The sequence below is a fragment of the Anneissia japonica genome, unplaced genomic scaffold (assembly GCF_011630105.1).
Source record: "Anneissia japonica isolate Jap-2015-1 unplaced genomic scaffold, ASM1163010v1 scaffold287965_len1858130_cov191, whole genome shotgun sequence".
Classification (NCBI taxonomy): Eukaryota; Metazoa; Echinodermata; class Crinoidea; order Comatulida; family Comatulidae; genus Anneissia; species Anneissia japonica.
Genome location: NW_022748342.1, coordinates 1,517,535 through 1,537,127, shown reverse-complemented (window position 1 = coordinate 1,537,127; position 19,593 = coordinate 1,517,535). Strand labels below are relative to the sequence as shown.

General features: G+C 33.7%; 2 protein-coding genes across 2 annotated transcripts in view; both read left to right on the top strand.

The window, feature by feature from the left end:
* Positions 1-3,020, top strand: part of LOC117120863 (hsp90 co-chaperone Cdc37-like) — a 24,029-nt gene extending 21,009 nt beyond the window's left edge. Inside the window, exons 7-8 of the mRNA XM_033265959.1 lie at positions 1,319-1,396; positions 1,883-3,020. Coding sequence (XP_033121850.1) covers positions 1,319-1,396; positions 1,883-2,140 — 336 coding nt within the window. The 3' untranslated portion in view covers positions 2,141-3,020. The remainder of the gene's footprint in view (positions 1-1,318; positions 1,397-1,882) is intronic.
* Positions 3,021-11,408: 8,388 nt separating this feature from the next.
* The window catches only part of LOC117120843 (DENN domain-containing protein 5B-like), a 46,332-nt gene continuing 38,147 nt past the window's right edge, over positions 11,409-19,593 (top strand). Inside the window, exon 1 of the mRNA XM_033265931.1 lies at positions 11,409-11,688. Coding sequence (XP_033121822.1) covers positions 11,583-11,688 — 106 coding nt within the window. The 5' untranslated portion in view covers positions 11,409-11,582. The remainder of the gene's footprint in view (positions 11,689-19,593) is intronic.

Genomic DNA, 19,593 nt, shown 5'->3' with positions numbered 1-19,593 from the left:
GTGTATCATGCATAGGAACGTTGACGCCTGCAAGGCTCTGGTTGTTTAATTTTTCCACACTGACATCCACTCTGTCCTTTAAATCATCATTTTATCCATCTGTTATTTTACACTGGAATAGACAATCACACAGTGGCGTCACACTCGGGCGCTGACGGGGGGTGGAACGCCAGGGCCCCCAGGCACGAGGGGCCCTGACATTGTAGTTTTAAAAAATATAATGTAAAATATAATACCATAGTTTCATTCAATGGGGCCCTGACAGCTTAAAAGCTGGCTCTGATGTTAGAAATGTGTTTCTGATTTTGTGATCAATCTGCTTTGCTTTGTATATACTTTATTAAAACATGTTTTGTTTCTCACTAAAATATTCTCTGTATTTATTTACACCTACATAGAGTACATAGGCCTACTGTAGGCCTATACCAGTTTCGAAAGTTGGCCTATGTAATCGATATTGGTTTTGTCATAAAATTGTCTGAAATATTTTGGAAGTTATGGACCATTCTATGTTCTTTGACAACTCAGTTAATGGTTCATAAATGTTATAAGCTCTGAGCGCAAGGGGGTGAAGCCCCTTTGGAACGCCAACAGGGGCCTTCACTCCTTGGACTCCAACCAGGGCCCTACGTGGCCCCCTGGCCCCCAGCGTCCGTTTTGCTCGCTCCACTCGCCAACTTAACACTCGCTTCGCTCCCTTATTAGGGCCCCCAATAACAGTCACCGCCAGGGCCCCACAAACTCTGTGACGCCACTGCTACCACAATCAGTGGTAGACTCAAAAACTATATTCACATTTAAACAAAATTTAATAGCATAAAAAAACTGAGATCCAAGGTTTTTCAAATGCTGCTCCTGTTCAGTTTGATACGCTACAACACTTTCTAAATCACACAAGATCAATTTTTCTCATTTGAGTAAATTACTCATTATTATTGTTGTCGTCGTTGTATTCATCTTTGCCGTTATTGTTATTTCATATTTCTTATCATCGTTTATTATTATTATTATTTAGATTCTCCGTAATAGGAATAAAATGATGATATAAATGATATTATTGAGATTCTCAACAATAATAAGAAATGACAACAAAAATATTATTGTTATTGAGATTCTCAATAATGATGATAAAAGATAAAAATAATATTATTTAGATTCTTAATAATACTGTAACAATAAAAGATAACAAAAATAATATTATTGAGATTCTCATTATATTTATGATTGTTATTATTGTGCTAATTATAATACTATTTTCAAAACTTACTTGATTGCATATTGACAAACACCTGGCTTACTCATTTTTTTCTTTTGGTAGGAAATGGAGGCGGAACGACAAGCTCGTCTTGGGCCTGGAGGCCTGGATCCAGTAGAGGTTTTTGAATCTCTGCCACCTGTAAGTTCTATGGGTTATGTGGTCATTGTTTGTGTTCTTTATGCCTTTGAAGAGTAAACATATGGTGGGAGAGGTTGGCGCAGTGTTTAAGATTCAAGCTCTCAACTTTGAGGTTGGAGGTTCAATTTCCAGATATTATTCTCCTGAAGATGATTGAAGCAACTCAATCGAAACGTTGAGACTTTCTCAACTACAACAGTTCTTTTCAGAACTACATATGTTGTGTACCGCAGCTTAAACATATAGGTTCAATTTCGCTTGTCTTTTTGTGAAAGGTATTTTAAGTATAGTTGTCTCCACTCAGATGTATAAGTGTGTACTCATATGATTATGGAGAGATTGAAAGGATGAAAAAAAATGCGATAAAAGAGTAATAAAAATTGCAATGAAAGGTAATATTTATTGAAGAAAATGGGGAGAGGGGCATAAAGAGAAAGGATATCAAATGAAAAGTGGACTTCCTATTTTTTTCTCTTCCCCAAACAGGAGGTTAAAGAATGCTTTGAAGCCAAAGACATACCAATGCTTCAAAGGGTTTTATCTGCCATGGACCCAAAGGAGGGTGAAGAGATCTTAAAAAAGTGCATTGATTCTGGACTGTGGATTCCTGATGCCAAGAAACACGAGGAAGAACAGAGAAAACTTGCTGAAGCACAATCGCCAGCTGATGAGGGGTCAGAGAACAACGAAGAGAAAGATGAACCAGTTTATGAAACAGTAAAGGAGGATGGGACGAGTGTTTGAAATTTATGACTAAGAAAACTAGAACTCTTTTTTGTATGATCAAATAATTAAAAAAGACATGACTTATCTGCAATCATTACCAGTGATGTTATTGGTTATATAATTCTTGGGGTGTGTTCCTATCTTCATGTTGTATAAGGCCAAAATGTTTGGAGATGCCCCTCCTACCATAGTCTCCTTTTTATAAAATCTCCAATAGTTATCAGATAACTTGTTTTCCCTATGTCTATCCATGGTAATGTAGTGTGGTTGGATTATTTATACAGCGCTTCATAGTCTCCAAAGTCTCAAAGCGCCCATGGTGTGGACTAGCTCGCATCTGACCACAGCAGGGGCTGTATGAACCAGTACACTGGGGTAAACAACCCCCACCCACCACTCATCTCGAAAAACTTACTGGGTTCTTTATAGTGCACACAAGCCATTGTATACACTGGGCCTACAGTTTATAATCCTTATCCGAAATGACTTGTTCCACCACTAGACCCATAGGCAAGCTGAGCGTGTCATTCAAACCAGTGCTGATATTGTGACTGTACTGTAGGTTGTGGCGCACCTGACTTAACTGCTCGACCATCCAATTGGTGTTTTCATTACCCTAGTTGAATTGACTCGTAGAGGCATGTGACACAGCGGGCTTTGTCCTTTGAAACTGTAGGGCATGTGTCTGACAGTGGTCTTATTGGTTTTGCAGTATGTCTACAATTTTTTGTTTGTTTGTTTTTTTTTGTACCCATGGCCCATGGGTATGGGTGCCAGTATGATGTAAATGTTGTATTGGTCTCTGCTCTAAAGTAACAACTGCATGATTAAATATTAGAAAATACCTATTTCATTACCAAGGCATCACCATTGAATTTAAACTTCTCATTTATAGAAACTTGTTTACATACTGTCGTTATTATCATCACACTTATTGCATACTGTATTTGAATTTTCTTTGTTCACTCAACCTATAATAATTTTTTTAAGTCAATTGTGACGTCATCACTGTAACTCCCAATGTTATTTTCATATTCCCCACCGTCCACTAATTTTTCAATTTGTGGACGCTTGGCTTGATTTTTTTTAGGTTTGTGTGCAAAAAAATATTCCTCATATTTTCGTCACCGCGAATGACATCGCGCACCGCGATAAAAATTAAATTGTAATTGAAAATTACTTTCGTAAAACCAGCTTAATTAGAACCCGAAGAAAGTTACTTCAAATTCAATATTAAGTATGAACAATTAAGGAATTCATTGAATCAATGGACCCTCATAAGCACAACAAACTGAACGTTTAATAGGAATATTCTAGACCTATTTTAAAGACTCATGGAACAAATTTAGATGTAGGCCTACGGCCAGGCAGGAGGCTGCCCAGGCCTCCTATTACCCACAGGCTGTAGCCCCGGCCGGCCGTAGCCTAGCCTAGTTATGAAATCATCGCACGATTTACCTGTCTGCGTGCACCGACCAAAAAGGACGTCAGTGACTGTATTCTCTCTCGAATGCTGAAATGTTTATTTCTTTCACAAAAGTCTATCAAAATAGCATTACAAACAAGTTCTTTCTAACACAATACAAATTACAATAGTTATTCATCGTATCCATACTGTACTGATGTGTAGTTAATTAAACGCCTACTGCAGGAGCAAAAATCAGCATACGCACAGCTAAATGTAAATACGCACACGTACACTGATCATATCACTATAGCAACCGATGACTGCTACAACAGTTATAAAAAACTAAAATTAAAAGACGGCGATTGACTTATAAAGCAATTAGTAGAGCATGCATCGTACACTAAATGGAAAATTATTATACTTGGGTTAGATTTAATGCATTCAAAAATTTCCTTCGGGCCTTGCAGGCCCACAGGAAATTTTTTTGAAGCATTAAATCTAACCTTTGTATAATAATTTTCCTATAGTATACTATGCGGAGCTCTAATAATTGCTTATTAATGGAAATGATGTGTTCATGTTCTCTGCAGTAATATTGCATCAGAGATATCCAATTGTAATAGTAATAATAATATTAAGTAATAATAATAATTTAAAAAATATGATTTTTTATTGCTGTTAATGTTATTTGCACTACTACTGATTCTGCCATTTTAAAAATTAAATCATTACTAGTAGTACTTTACTACTACTGCTACTAAAATTATTGTTTCAATATTTTTCTGGAAAACTTATTCGTACCTAAAATATATTATTATTTTATTAGCCAACAATATCAGATTGGTTTAGAACTTATAACCCTGTATATTCTAATGTTGATTTTTAACACAAAACTTTTATAGATTAGAAGCAGTGATGGTGCCAGAATTTCCCGTCGAAGGTTTCCAATGAGAGGCTCAGTATTCCAAACTGGGGTCTGGAGCCCCACCACACTAGAGCACTCTGACTGTAACAATGCTTTTTCAAAGCAGTGCTCCCTGACGAAATGAATTGGCTTCTTATCTAACAGGGATCCAGGGTATAGGGGACCTATGCCTCTGGACCTCTGCTGGTACTGCCACTGATCAGAAGAGAAAAATATTAATGATTCAGAATTATAAAATATATAGTACTACAGAAACCATGTAAAATGAAACTCTTGAGTTGCACTGATCTTCATTATTAATACAAGATTAATCAATAACAATATTTATTTAATTGACAGAATAATATTTAGTCGCGTTTGGTTAAACCATAGAGAAAATGGTTAAATTGCTTTGGGTGATTTAACAGTGGGAGACCATAAGTAAACAACATGTAGCTTACGTAATATTTGTTGACGTCATTCACTTGGATCACTGATACTATTATAAATATATGGTTGACTTAACCTAAACTGCTGAATGCACCCCCAATCATTATGTATTATTTATAAACAATTGACTATTTTAACAGCTGTTTTCTATTTGTATTCAGTTTTTTAATACTCTTTTCAAAGTGACAAAACCCCCTGTCCACTGATAAGTTTTAGATAACTTAGTATAAAACATACTCCAAATACATTAAGACTCGTCATTGTGATTCAATATTTCGTTTTTTTTTATTAGATCATCATCATGAGTGGATAATATGTCTACATTGCAAACAGATATTCCTGAAGCGTTAAAGAAAATTAACCAATGAAAAACAGTCAGTATATATTATAGCCAATAGGGTTCTAACTTAAAACCACCTGAAATTAGCAACGATTGTGGAATGATGAAACACTGGTATATTTGTGAATAGATTTTCAGTTTTGTCGTTCATGCTCATATCACCTGTCTTTGTCCTCATTTATTTTAGTCATTCAAAGAAAATCAACATGCTTCCGTTATTTATGTTTTCTTTGTTCTTATGAACTAATGCAAAATGCTTACACAGTTGAATAAAAATTGTTTATGTACTCAGAATTGCAATTGTAATACCAAGCTTTTTTCCCCGTCCGTTTGAAATGTTGCCAATAATCAGTTATCACGGATGCTTTTGCAAAATTGGAAATTCAGCACTTTGCAATAAATGCACAAAACAATGATAGCTTTCAGTTGATTGTAACATATATTAAGCATGGACCTATTAATCTTATTAATAAGTCCATGATATAAGGAAGATGGTAAACAATTTGAGAGAATAGGCCTATAAAATGGAAAACAAAACTTGGTAAAATCTTTATTAAAGGAAATATGGCTGAAGAAATTACTGTAAATGAATCAATAAATACCGTGGCATAAAAGTTCGATTGAAACGTTAAACGGTTAATGGATGCTATAATATGACGGTTGAATAAATAAAATGGCCATGTGATAAAGGTTTGCGCTTATTTTTGGGGCTTATTAAGGAGCAGTGTTTGTTGAAAAATAATTTTACTTAGAATGTTAACATGCATTGTGAATAGGTGTATCTGATTTTAACATTATTTAATAATTAATCCATTAGAAGACGGTTATATAATAGTATTCTGATGACATGCAACATTAAACATTTTTGTGAAAAAAGGAAAATAATAAATCGTGAAAATAAGATGAATAAATCGAAATTGATAAAAGTACAAGAAAACGGCTATACTCAAACATTACATATTCTCCGTGAACTTCACTGTACTGCCTGCCTTTTTAAAGGTTTACTTCAACATACTGATTCTTGCTTTCAATTCGTTGTCTGGCTAAAGCCCGAAATATATCTTGACATTTTACATGTACGTAAAAAGCAAAATCCTAGGCCTACCAGATCGGTATATTTTCATCAGCCTATATCCAAGCAACTTAGATTCACCTCTTTAATTAATAGTCTTCATTCTTTATAATTTTATTTATTGTTGCATTATTTATTTATGATTCTGACCTTTGCCATTGATTCTTTTTATTGTTTTACCTGCTCTGTGCTTGTGTTGACCATTGGTCATAAGTGACAGTGGGTAGTGGGGTGTAGCGCTTCGTATCTGTCAAGAAAGGCGTTTTTAAATGACCATTGGATTTGATTGGAGAGAAGAAAAAAAAAACGGTAGCGCTTCGTATCTGTCAAGAAAGGCGTTTTTAAATGACCAGATTGCATTGGATTTGATAGGGGAGAAAAAAAAGCATTTTCACCCATTTACAAGAGACAAACTATTGTAGATAATAAAATGTTAACATGTATTGTACATATTGCATCTGACTTGAAGGAAGAAAAAAGGAACATTTATAGGAGAGTGATAGGAACAGTCGAACATATAAGAACTAATGTTAAAAAAAGAAGATTTCATTAAACGTTCGAGTACAGTATTTGTTACAAAAAAATAAATCATGGATGAAATTGAGGGAGCATTTTATAGGCATCATGGTGGCATAGTGTATTGAGATTAAAGTTAATTTCATCTTATGTGGGATGAGAAAAAATACGAAATATTTGCAAGTTTATTAAAGCCTACATTCTGTCCTGACCCATGGTAGTCCTTTCTATTTTCTCTATGGTTTGTGTAGAGGGTCGGTGTGTTTCCATGAGGATTTGCATTTTTTCCGAGACCTTACTCACGTTTATGCTCTTGTAAAGTGTGTCTATACTGTATACTATAGATAGGATGCCTACGCCCTCAGTGAAATCCAAAAGATACAGGAACGTAAGTTTTGTATAAAATATGCCACACTCATTGATGATATTTTTTTTTGTTTTCTATTCAAGTTACAAAATTATAGCTATATCTACCAAAGACGCCAGGTTACGGTACCGAATAATAATCTTAACAAAAAAGAATATTTTGATTGAGTGGAGGTAAAAAATATAATGAAAATAATTTTCTCTTCTGTAAACCCAAGACAATTTGACGACCGACCATTTGGATACATGGTAACTATTTAAACTTTAAGGATAAATTACCAAAGGTCTATATAGGCCTATATAAAAAAAATAAATAAAACCCCTAAATTAAATAAAGTACTGTATAGACCCTTTAAAAATGGTGCTTTCAAGATGTATTGTCCCATGCTAAATACCGAAAAAATCATAAAAAATATTTTTTGAAATTAACTCGCCCATTTTTATGAAATAAAAAGTTATCAACTTGAACATAGAAATTATTTTAAAAATGTCTACCCATCAGTTTACAGCGAAAAATGATAGAAACACTTCCAGTCACTGGAAGTGTTTTATTATTTTAATTATAATTATCCAGTTTAAAATCAGGGTACACATTTTTTAAATTAAATAATTTCTATACACAAGTTAATAATTTGTATGTTATTGAAAAATTAGCAAGTTGATTTCAAAATTATTATGATTTGTTGACATTAGCAAGGGACAATACATCTTTAAATGTATAATTATAATTTTAAATTATGGTCTACAAAGTGTATATCAATCCTAAATTGTATTCTTTGCAAAAATGGTTAGAGGGATATTGATTTATTCTGGAGAGTAATCCGATTAATAACAAGTAATATCCAAGCATAAATTTTGACAATTGTTGAGAAATATATGTAAACGCTTCTGAAATCGATCGTTTTGTTTCAACGCAGAGTGGAATTCCCGGAACGCTTTATGTAATAATCTTAGCGTACTCATGTTCATAGACGCGGCCTAAAAAAAGTTGAATGAAATAAATATACATTACAATAAATATGAAATTGCATACATTTTGATTTGACGCATATTTAGGCTAATTTTTTTTTTTCACAGCGGCACATTTAGAGGTATTGAAATGGATTGGGGTTTCAGTTCAGTATAACTATTTTATTGTCATTTATAAAAAACATTTTTATAGAAATACAATTGCAAATGTCAGCTCAAAAATAACATATAATAAAGGTAAGTGTAACAAAATCAAGCAATAAACTATCATAAACTATCCCACGCCGGATGCATACCATCATCCCGGTATTTCTGAATCAAAGTTTCAGATCTTGAACATTGAGATTGTTTGGGAGGGGGAAGGTGAAGTGGGTCTCGATGAGAAAGTGAGGGGCTAGCTGGCAAAATGTAAAATGAGGTGTTTTTAGCTACTTTTGCGTAAGATTCAGCTGGCAACTGGGGACCGGGGAGAGCTTTTTTTTTTGGGTATATGGGCCAATGGTCAATTATCATATTGTCGAGACCCATGTGTTGTGCATTTCATTTCATTTATTTGATCCAAAATACATTAACACAAAATAAGAGAGAGTGGAAAAGACAACCCTCAATTGGCCGGACAGTATTGCCAAANNNNTATTTTAGAGCTGTCTCTTATACACATCTAGATGTGTATAAGAGACAGGTATATGTACGTACAAAATTATCAATGAAATCATTGAAAAGTTAATAAGATAGAAACATTAACAATACAATAGAAATTGTTTATAATGCCACCGATATAAAAGTGTTTTATTGTTTTTTTTTCAAATCGTTTTCCTTTTTCTTTGAATTGTGAACCATTTCAGTAAATTTTTTTTCTTGTGTGTTTTATTCAATTGCGATAAATAGGCCTATTGTTATTACGGTGGATCCTGATAATTTCATATAAGCCTACGTACCTATTTACAAAAATAGTATAGTGATAAGATACGGAATATAGTAAACTATAGTAACACGAAATGGTAGAAGAGAAAAGAAATAAATTGAATACAATTTGAATACAAGGCCTACCGTACATAAAGAAAATGAGCAATGCGGTACCGGTATTGTAAATGTAATATTACAAAATTAAACCTCTCTCTGACCCAACTACTTATCACTTCCAAACATATGTTCGCAAATTCAGTGGTGTACAGTATAATAATATAGGGACTGTATTATTAAGGCTTTTATATGGCAGGGAAAATATTTACGCAATTCAATATTACGGTTTATTTAAGTTTATTTGTCAACAAATCATACTTCAAAGGCCTTAACTTAAAATTTAAAGCAAAATCCAACTCGATAGATATTGTAGGCCACAAACAATCATGGTATAGGCCTAATCATAACACAGGCACACGCAAACTCTGTACTGATAACCAAAAAGAAACTGTAGAACACTTCTTATTTGACTGCACTAGTTAAAGTTTATTTGAGATGTTATATTCAAATATTAGGGACAGTCTTCATGAAAATGGTTTAAGTGTATATTGGCATAATTTTAAAAATGGATCACAGCAATTTAAGCGTCACCTTATGATTGATAATATGTACCGTATATAGAAAATGTAGGACAAATTTTTGTTTTCCACTATAAAGAATATTTAATTAATGCATTCACAAGTGGATATATTTAATGCTATCTACATTACCCTTTCAAACAAATTAAACTGTTCAGTTACTTAATTTTTTTCACTGTTAGTAGTTAGGCTTGTAGTCATTACTGTTGTTAGTTATTAAGCCAATTTATATATTTATTGTTTTTTTTAAATTTTTTTTATAACACACCTACATTTTACTTTGTCATTTGAATTGCTTAAAAGAGAAAAAGAGTGGGAGGATATGAGAGGTAGAAAGGGAAAGGTAAAAGAAAGAAGAAGGAAAGGAAGATAGCTTATTTTTTGTTATTATTGTTCGCTTTTATTCTGCTAGCTGAGTTATGGTTGTCATTTTCAATGACAAGGACCTTTTTTAGGTGTGTTACCAACCAACAAATGAACATGTCTTAAGTATAAGGGCTGAGTAATTCATTGGAAGTTGGACTGCTCTATTCGGCTAGCACCGCCTTTCGAGTTGGGCAGCCCATTATTTGCTCATGGGATATTCCTTCCATTGTACTCATTAATGTTTAATTTACTTTTCAATCATTTTAAATTTGTTTTTTGTGTCTTTCCTTTCTATAGTCGATTTTGTGTGTGTGTGTTTTTTTGTTATTTGAATGCATCACCAGACGTGTGTGCCACTGATACAAAAATGTTAAAAAGTTCATGTTCAGAGAGTATACCTCCTTTAAGAACAATTTTGTTTTTAATATAAACAAATTTGTTTTTAATATAATTTGTAAATGATACAGGGGTGGCGCCAGGATTTGCCCGATGGGGGAGGGGAAGGTCCCCGACGGGGTGTGGGGGAATTCCCCCGACGAGGGGTTAGATTTCCCCAACGACAGCAAAGTGGACGTGGTACAGCTTCGATTAAAAGGTCTCAAAAGTGGTCCTGGGGGGCGAAGCCCCCAAAAATTTTGACAATCTAGGGTTTCAAAGGCTCATTTAATCGATTTTAGAGTCTATTAATAGGGCCTATGTAGAAAATACATATATTTTTTTTTCTCCCCGACGAATTGTGCTTTTTCTCCCCGACGGGGGCCAGCTCTCCCCGCCCCCTCGCTGGCCCCACCCCTGTGATACCAAGAACGTTGCCCAACCTACTTGTTTTTCTTCGCCTAAAGCTAATCAGTCAGAAATAAACATACAATAGATAGGCCTAAACCGAGACAGAATAATATTAAATACCTTTTATGCATATGAAAGTTCCGGGAGATGTATTTATTCCCGGATATTTACAGATTGCAAGTTTACAATAACAATAATTTATATTCAAGCATTAATTATGCAAGTTGTTCTCTGTGGTTTAATGACTGTGCAGCGCTTCAGCGAAATCGTTTGTGTTGTTGAATAGCAGAAGGGAATCCCCGAGACGATGACGTAATCTAGAATCGACGTGGGTGTTCCCAGCAAAAGGACATTTCCAGGCTTGTTTAAAAGATTGTAATTTAAGAACGTTAGAATTTGATAAAATCGTTATGAAACTGCATAATTAAAAAAATTAAAATATATGTATTAAAATAATTTGCAATTAGAGGACAAATATTGATAAATTTAATAGTTTAAGAGATTATAGGAAGCTAGTTAAATTTAGATTATTTACGAGCCTATGTTAGGTTACTGACTCTTCCGCTCGAGTTAATGTGAAGATTTTGGTATTCGGCAGGTTGCGCTTTGTGTATGTTGAAAGAGAGGTGTATTCATTGTTGTTTATCCTATTGTCTCTATTGTATATTTTAGAGAATATAAAGAGGAATTACCATGATGTTACCGTTATAACGTTAACAGGACTTCAACAGATTATTCAGTTATGGGTTCGCCGTCTGGACACCAATTTTCACCTGGGCGATTCGTGGATTACTTTGTTGTGTGTGGTCTCGATCCCACATCAGGCCTTCATGCTGATCATTTATCAGGTAGGAATACGGTCAAAAATTTTAGCCTTTGCTTAGGCCTACTGTAGGCTAAGCGCTATCATTCTTCCAGAATGCATAATAATTAATAGAAAGACATACTACTAAGCCTAGGCCTAACTACACGGGTCATGGGCGATCCGTGGACCATCGACATATTTCCATTCTTGTTTTTATCAAAGTTGTTGAGAAAACACCTATCTTTTTTGGTAAATAACTTATTATGTACTAGGCCTAGCCTATCCTTAGCGTAGGCCTAGGCCTAGGCTAATTTAATTATTAGGCCTAGCCTTTAAATATAGGCTACAATGTCAATAGGCCACTACTCTGTCTTAGGCCTGACTTTAATGTTTTTTCTTTGTATTTTTAGCTGAACTGATAGCATTTTACACAAGTTTTAGAAATCTCCAGGGTACTGTTAGTGTTATTTTTTGTTTGTTTGGTTTACCTGGAAATTGAATGTAATAAATTATTTATAATTAATAGGGGCCTAATCTTAATAATAATAATAATAATAATAATAATAATAATAATAATAATAATAATAATAATAACTTTATTTAAATGGATCATCACATAAATTAGGCCAGGGCAATCATATGATATGACAATTGTCATATCATATGTGACATATACTCACACACAGACACAAAATGCGGTGCAAAAGTAGCTTTGTGCTTTAGTAGATGTTAGTTTAAGCTTGAGTATGATTACTTTATAAATAATTAATGAGATTTTTATATGCATTGACTTGGCTGTGAGAGTGAATTTTTTATTTTATGGTACAATTTGTGTGTGATTGGGGTTTTTTATAATGATTTTCCAATATTTTTTGGATTAATTTAACTACTAAACACTATACTACAGGTACTACATACAGGTCTCCCTTCAATGAAAGACACCTCCAATGTAAGACCACCTCCGATTAAAGACCACTATTCTGTGGTCCCAAATTAACAAATTTCTTTTATCTAATTAGAGACCAAATCTGCAAAAGACCATGGAAACCCCAGTCCCAAAAGTGGTCTTTAGTTGGAGGAAGACCTGTATATCAATTATTTAAAGATGTATTGCTCTCATAAAAATACCAAAACCAAAAATTTTCCTTAAAAAATCATTTTTGAATTGAAATTAACTCTCTCTAACATAAAACAGCGAAGGTAGAATAGTGTTTTTCTCAGCGAAGAATGAAAGGTACACTTCCAGCAACTTTTTTTTTTCATTATCCAGCAGTATAAAAATCAAGGTACACAGTTTTTTAATTCAGTAATTTCTGTGCTCATAATTAATTTGTATAAACTAAAAAATTAATTCCAAACTTCAACTTGTATAGGTGTATTATACAAAGTCTGAGAAATGCACCAATTTGAGGGAGTGTACGTAAAAATAGAAAGCAAAGGGAGCAAGTTAATTTCATAATTATTTTTTAAGTTTTGACAGGGGACAATACATCTTTATATTTCATATTGTTATATTTGATGATTTTATAAAATCTTAACCAGTGACCCGACTCCTGACGAGTTGTATCCCTCAATAACCTACCTACCAGCAAAATAATATTTGTTACATTCACAAACAATGAAGAGTTCTCTTTGAGTAATTAAATGCTAATAGTGTGGCCTTCAACATAAACAATCATCAGTGATGTGTACTGCATTTGACCATAGAGAAAATAGTGTTCTATTTTCTCTATGATTTGACTGGCCTTTATATTCTGCTTTATACCTTCATGTATTCTGGGAGGTTCTCATCAAGTACCACATCAGACATTATTATGTAAAGAGTCATAATATAAATTTATTCAGCATGTAAATAATTACTGATGAAATACTGTAACATCCCTGTGACATTTTATAAGACACTCTGTCTTTGCCTTGTATTGGAATGTAGGTAAGAATGGCCACGGAAAAAATGGCCCCGGAAAAAATGGCCCCGGAAAGAATGGCCCCGGAAAAAATGGCCCCGGTAAAAATGGCCCCATACTGTAACATCCCTGTGACATTTTATAAGACATTCTGTCTTTGCCTTGTATGGTATTGTATGTTGGTAATTTCTTAAGTAATTTGTGTCAAACATCTGATAGTTGCATTTAATCTTGATTGTAATGTTTGTGATTGAAGTGTTAATAAAGCTACAACAACTGATGTCCAAATAAAAGGTTATACTGAGTGCAGTGAGTAGACAATGAATCTTATCAGTCTTGGCATGGAGGTTATGCTTTGAATTGAATACTTCCTGCTTAGTACAATTATACCAAACTCACATGAAGGACAAGCCTCTTTAATCCTGTTGCAAGCAAGTTTATTTTGTAGGCCCGAAGACCAATACATTTAATAATAATAAATCTTACCTGTAATTAATTGTTAATTAGTACATTTGTTTGCTTCTTCCTTCATATAGTACTGTATACGTATCAAACTCAATCGCATTACTATTACAAATACCATTTCAATCATAGGAAGTACTGTAGGATAACTTTCTATTAAAAAAAAATTAGCTCTTTACTACTATAGCTAAGAGTAAGTAGCACCAAGTATTTAATTACAATATTGTACAACGGTAGTGTCTCGGGTATGGATGGAATATTACGATGTGAGCTTATGTCAGGAAAATATCATAGGAGTGATATTTTGCCCTACCTGACATGTTATCGTACCGAATACATAGTACGTCCTAAAATACTATCGAAAAAAACTAGGTATCTAGCCTGATGCCTTCACCACTAGCCTGAGCCTGAATTCTTAATCAGTGCCCTTGGTGCTAATACAGAGAACATGGTATGCACATTAAATAAGAATCAATTATTTCAGGAATTTTCAGAACACAGTATTACAGATATTGCCATGTAAATATTTTAAATAAGGTGTTAATTTATTTGAATTTTTAAGCAAGTTGTGCTGTAAAACTGTTGTCACAAGAAGTGCCAGAAAGGAAAGAATAAATAAAAGTTCTTCTAGTGCATACAAATGTATAAATTATGTTTTGTTATTAAAGAAAGCTAATGATACAGTCATTTTTATTGCAATGACTCATTTTTCAGATTTAAAGACTGGTATCGTACGTGATTAAAATCTAGTCATGGGCTTTTCCCAGCAGTACTGGGAAAAGTCATTGTTTTTGTTCTAATTTCTTTTTTTTCCCTTTTTCTTGAGCACTTATATTTTCCCTATCTTTTTGCACTGTTTTTTTCTGGCCGTCACTTCGGTCACTTCGCATGCTTTAAATTTTTCAGTGCTTTGCCGAAGCATAGGCCATATCAAGAATGTGCCTCCTAATATTTAGTGTCAGTCTATGGTGGGGTGTGCATGTGATGTGAGGACCAATTAAAGTGATTTAAGCTCAAACAGTCTACACTGGATATTGCAAAAACCAGTCAGTTGATGAATGAAACTTACAGGAAAGTTTAATCAAGTTACAAGGAAGAAATTTTTACAGTATGTGGTAGTGATGATCCAGTGAAGGGTGTAAATTGAGGGTCTTTTCAATTTTTGAGGACCCAGACCTAAATATTTCTTTAAAAAAATCAATTGGTATAATTTAAACCTTGTGTAACAGTTATCAAGGTCGAGTAAAAGAAATGATTAAATGTTTGTGACGATCTGGAGTAGGGTGTAGATCTGAGGACCATTGAAAGAAAGAAAAACGTCCCAGACCAAATATTTCGAAAATGGATCAACTACAGTAATCTGAATGAAACATTCGGAAAAAGTTTAACAAAGTTACAAGGAAGATAGTATTATGTGTTGGCGACAAATCAGTCAAGGGTGTACAGAGGGTCATTTAAATTTTTGAGATCCCAGACGTAAATATCTATAAAATGTTTTCAATGGGTGTAAATGTAACTTTCTTATACAGTAATTTGTAAAGGTCCAGTAAATAAATGACTAGATTTTTGTGATGATCCAGTGTAGGTGTGAATATGAGGACCATTTAAAGGAAAACGTCCCAGAGCAGATATTTCAAAAGCAGGTCAACTGATCCAAATAAAACTTTCGGGAAAATTTAACATAGTTACAAGGAAGATATTATTATGTGTAGGGGACGATCCAGGTTAGGGTGTAAATTTGAGGGTCATTTAAATTGCTTACGTCGCAGTTCGGCCGTCCCGAGGCAAAACAATGTAACTGACATTTTTGTCAATTTTGAGATAATATCATTTGGGAGTATATTAAACACGTCTGAATTACCTGTGAAACTTTCAGGTCTCAATAATGAGTCATTTCGCAGATAGCACCACCTACTGTACTCTATCTTCAAGCACAAAACTTAAAATCCAGTGATTTTCCATGGCAAAACAACGTAACTACAAGATTATGCGGCAAAAAAATGTAACGTAAACAACAAAGATATGTTGTTTTGCCAAAAATTGCTACAGTATTAAAAAATGGGCTAGAGCCGATGGAGTTTGGCAAGGTAAAATCAAATGGTTATTGATGTTTTATATCAATAATCTTAAACAGGGAGTATGAACAGCCTAGGTAAGGCATATGATTGCCCCAAACGGGGTATTGCTAAATCCCGCAAACATGATTCATTCACTATCACAGGGTTTGGATGAGGTTTGCACTGTGTTTTGGGGGGTTTGCAGGGTTTAGCAATTTTTTTATACAAAAAATGGCATTTTTACCCAAAAAGTACAGTAGGTTGTTACGAACGGAACATAATTTTTTTTTCTGAGATACCAAGTGAGTCCTATACATGTTTCAATCAAAATCACTATCACAAGGTTTGGATGGGGTTTGCACTGTGTTTTTGAAGGTTTGCGGTGGTTTTTTGAGGTATTTTTGCAGGGTTTAGCAATTTTTTAATACAAAAAATGGACTTTTTACCCCAAAAATAGGTTGTGTCGAACATAAAGTTATGATTTTTTATATTGCGATACCAAATTGAGTCCTATACTATGTGATTCATTCATTATCACTGGGTTTGGATGGGGTTTGCGGTGTTTACGGGGTTTGCGGTGTTTACAGGGTTTGCGGGGTATAGCAATACCCCCCAAAATGTGATAAATTCCAAAAGTATGGCGCACTTGCAACAATACCGATACATGTTTCTGTGGCAAAACAACGTATCTGTAATTATCGCTAATAACTTTGCAATAAACTAATGGTTGTAATTAAAATTTTACATAATAATCACAATGTCTATAATCCTGCAAAATTTCCAAAGACTACGACAATTTATTGTGAAGTTACGAACATGCAGACTTTAGCTTTATTTTTCTCCAAAATTGAAAATTTCAAGTTACGTTGTTTTTCCACAGAACGGCCGTGTTATATATGGATAAAAATGACACTTTGTAGAATTGTTTTTCGTGGTGAAATGAAGAAATGATCCAATTTTGGTGTGGATATGAGGACCATTTAAAGATTTTTTGTTGACAGAGATTAAATTATTTAAACGCAATTTGCGTTTTCCAAAGCACTTAAACCAGTTACAGCTAGGTTAAACTCAAAACTACCATGATATGCATGAACAATTTTTGCTTTCAGTCATTGAATCGTTATGAACTGAAAATGTACTTTCCTATTCACGGTCGGCCTATATAGCGCGCAATGGTTATGGGTCATGATGTACCTCGCTATTACCATTGCAGCCATAGTTCAAGTCTCACTAATAATGTTGCAGTGAATTTGGTTTTTTTTTTTTTTTTCTCCACTTCATTAAAATTATATTGGTTTTCTGGTTTTTTTTTTTACTTTATACCTTTTTATAATGACTATTCTCTTTGTTGCAATTTCAACTTCATTTCTCTTTAAAGCAATGGGGAAAAGCCCTACAGTACATTCTGTTGCTCAAACAGACATAGTAAATTTAGTTTTATTATCTTTTGTTACGAGAATGTGTGGAAAGTTAAATTATAGTCACTCAGCCAGCCTGAAATAAATTACGCTTTAGTTAATACTCAAATAAAAACAAATACTGTATGGAAAAACTTTAATACTGTATGTGTACTTACCTGGATAAACTGACTGATTGCATAATCTCTCTCAAACAGTTACGACACACTTTAGACCAGAAGAAATCGCACAAAATGACAACCGATAAAAGTTAACACAATTTATTATAGTGGGTACTTTCCCTTTTCATGAAAATACTTCGAGATTTAAACACTAGATTTAAACAATTACGAAGTACTGATGGTAATTTTCCTAATTTATACAAATTACTTAAATCACCACTGATAATTATACATCTAGGCATAAGTTTATACCAAGTAAATTCACAGGTGATGAGGTGACTTGGTCCAGTTTTGATTAATCCGAATATAATTGTCCGCTAAAAATTCCACTAGTGATCCAAGTTTATAAGCTGGAGTAAGCAAAGGCGTGACGGCTGATGATCCACAGGTTAACAGGCAATAATCTATTGTGTTAATTATCCCATGACGAATCCCAAAGATTTGTCGTAATTGTATACTGTCCAAAACTATATATACTGTAGGAGAGTAATTCCAACAAGTACAATAATAATACAGATGTAAACAACTGTCCTTTGAGAATTCCACATAACACTAGATGTAATATCAGATGATGATTAGGCCTAGGATTCCATCACCGATCCCAAAGTAGTCTATATCCTCACCACCAGCATACCGTCCCTGCACTAGCCAGCGGTATCAACCTTTCACGACAAGATTATCAAAATAAAAACAAATTCCCTTCTCCTGGGGAATTCTGTAACTCTTTTTAGTTGCAAAATGCCCTTCTTGTCCTTCTAGAACATTCTAGGGTTTACTGTAGCTAAATATAGTTTTCATCACCGGGCCAGTCATTACTTTTCGTCAACCACGACCCCTCGCATATTCTAATTCAGCTCGCTTCTCCCAGAAAGTTCTAAAATCATTCTCACCTCACACACTGAGGTCAATGACCTGGGATCACTACATTGTGACATACTTTTAGAACAAAAAACCTTTGACTAAAACAAATCAAATAGCAAATATTCTCTACACATTCTAAATATAAATGTTAGTGTATAGGCCATCATCACACCCTGTATATCCATAACATTAATGAACACAGCAAACAGCAAATTTAAATATTTAATATTGCATGAACACTTAGATTGCTGTGTAAGAGTGTTACGGAAATGCCTGGACATGTACACTTACAAATTATGAAAAATATGCTTACTTTTTTAGATTTTACAATTGAACAAATATTTTTTTTTTACCATTCACCAGAATATCACATGCTTTGTGGGCAAAAGCACCCAACAATAGACCAAACCAAAATTATAATAATATATTAATAATTCAAAATTTTTATAGTACAAATGTTAAAATCAAATGCTCTTATACTAAGTGTATAATTTTTCCTTCAAATGTTTTGATGTTCGCTTTGAAAGTGGATATTGTCAAGATAAGATGTATGGTAGAACGTTCCAGGGAGTAGTAGCTACAAATGAGGCTTGTTGTGGCAAAATGGCTTAGTTGTAGCAAAAATTGAAATTAAGTTATTTATATTTTCAGATACCTGAGTATGTGATCTTTTAAATGAGGGGTCATTCATTCAAATTGGATATTTCAAGCCTAAAATATTGGAAAGTGAAAGTACAGCACTCTTAGAGTCAAAATAAACATGATTTTGAGTAATTGCCTTCCAAAGTTATTTGTGCATACATTGTTTAATAGAATTAACTATCTAAATAATATTAAATAAACAATTTGTTGACCACTTCCAGAACTAATACTTTGGGACATGAGTAATAAGACATTAAACTGTGGATCTATAGTGAAAAAAAATTTAGGATTTTTAGGCAATTTTTTGAGCTCCCATATTTTATAGCTCATTTACTCAATACTGGAAAATGCGACAACTTAACCATTTCGCCACGACGTGCCTCAAATGTGAAAGATCAGTTGCCGAAAGATTTTAATAATAATAATTAATATAATAATAATAA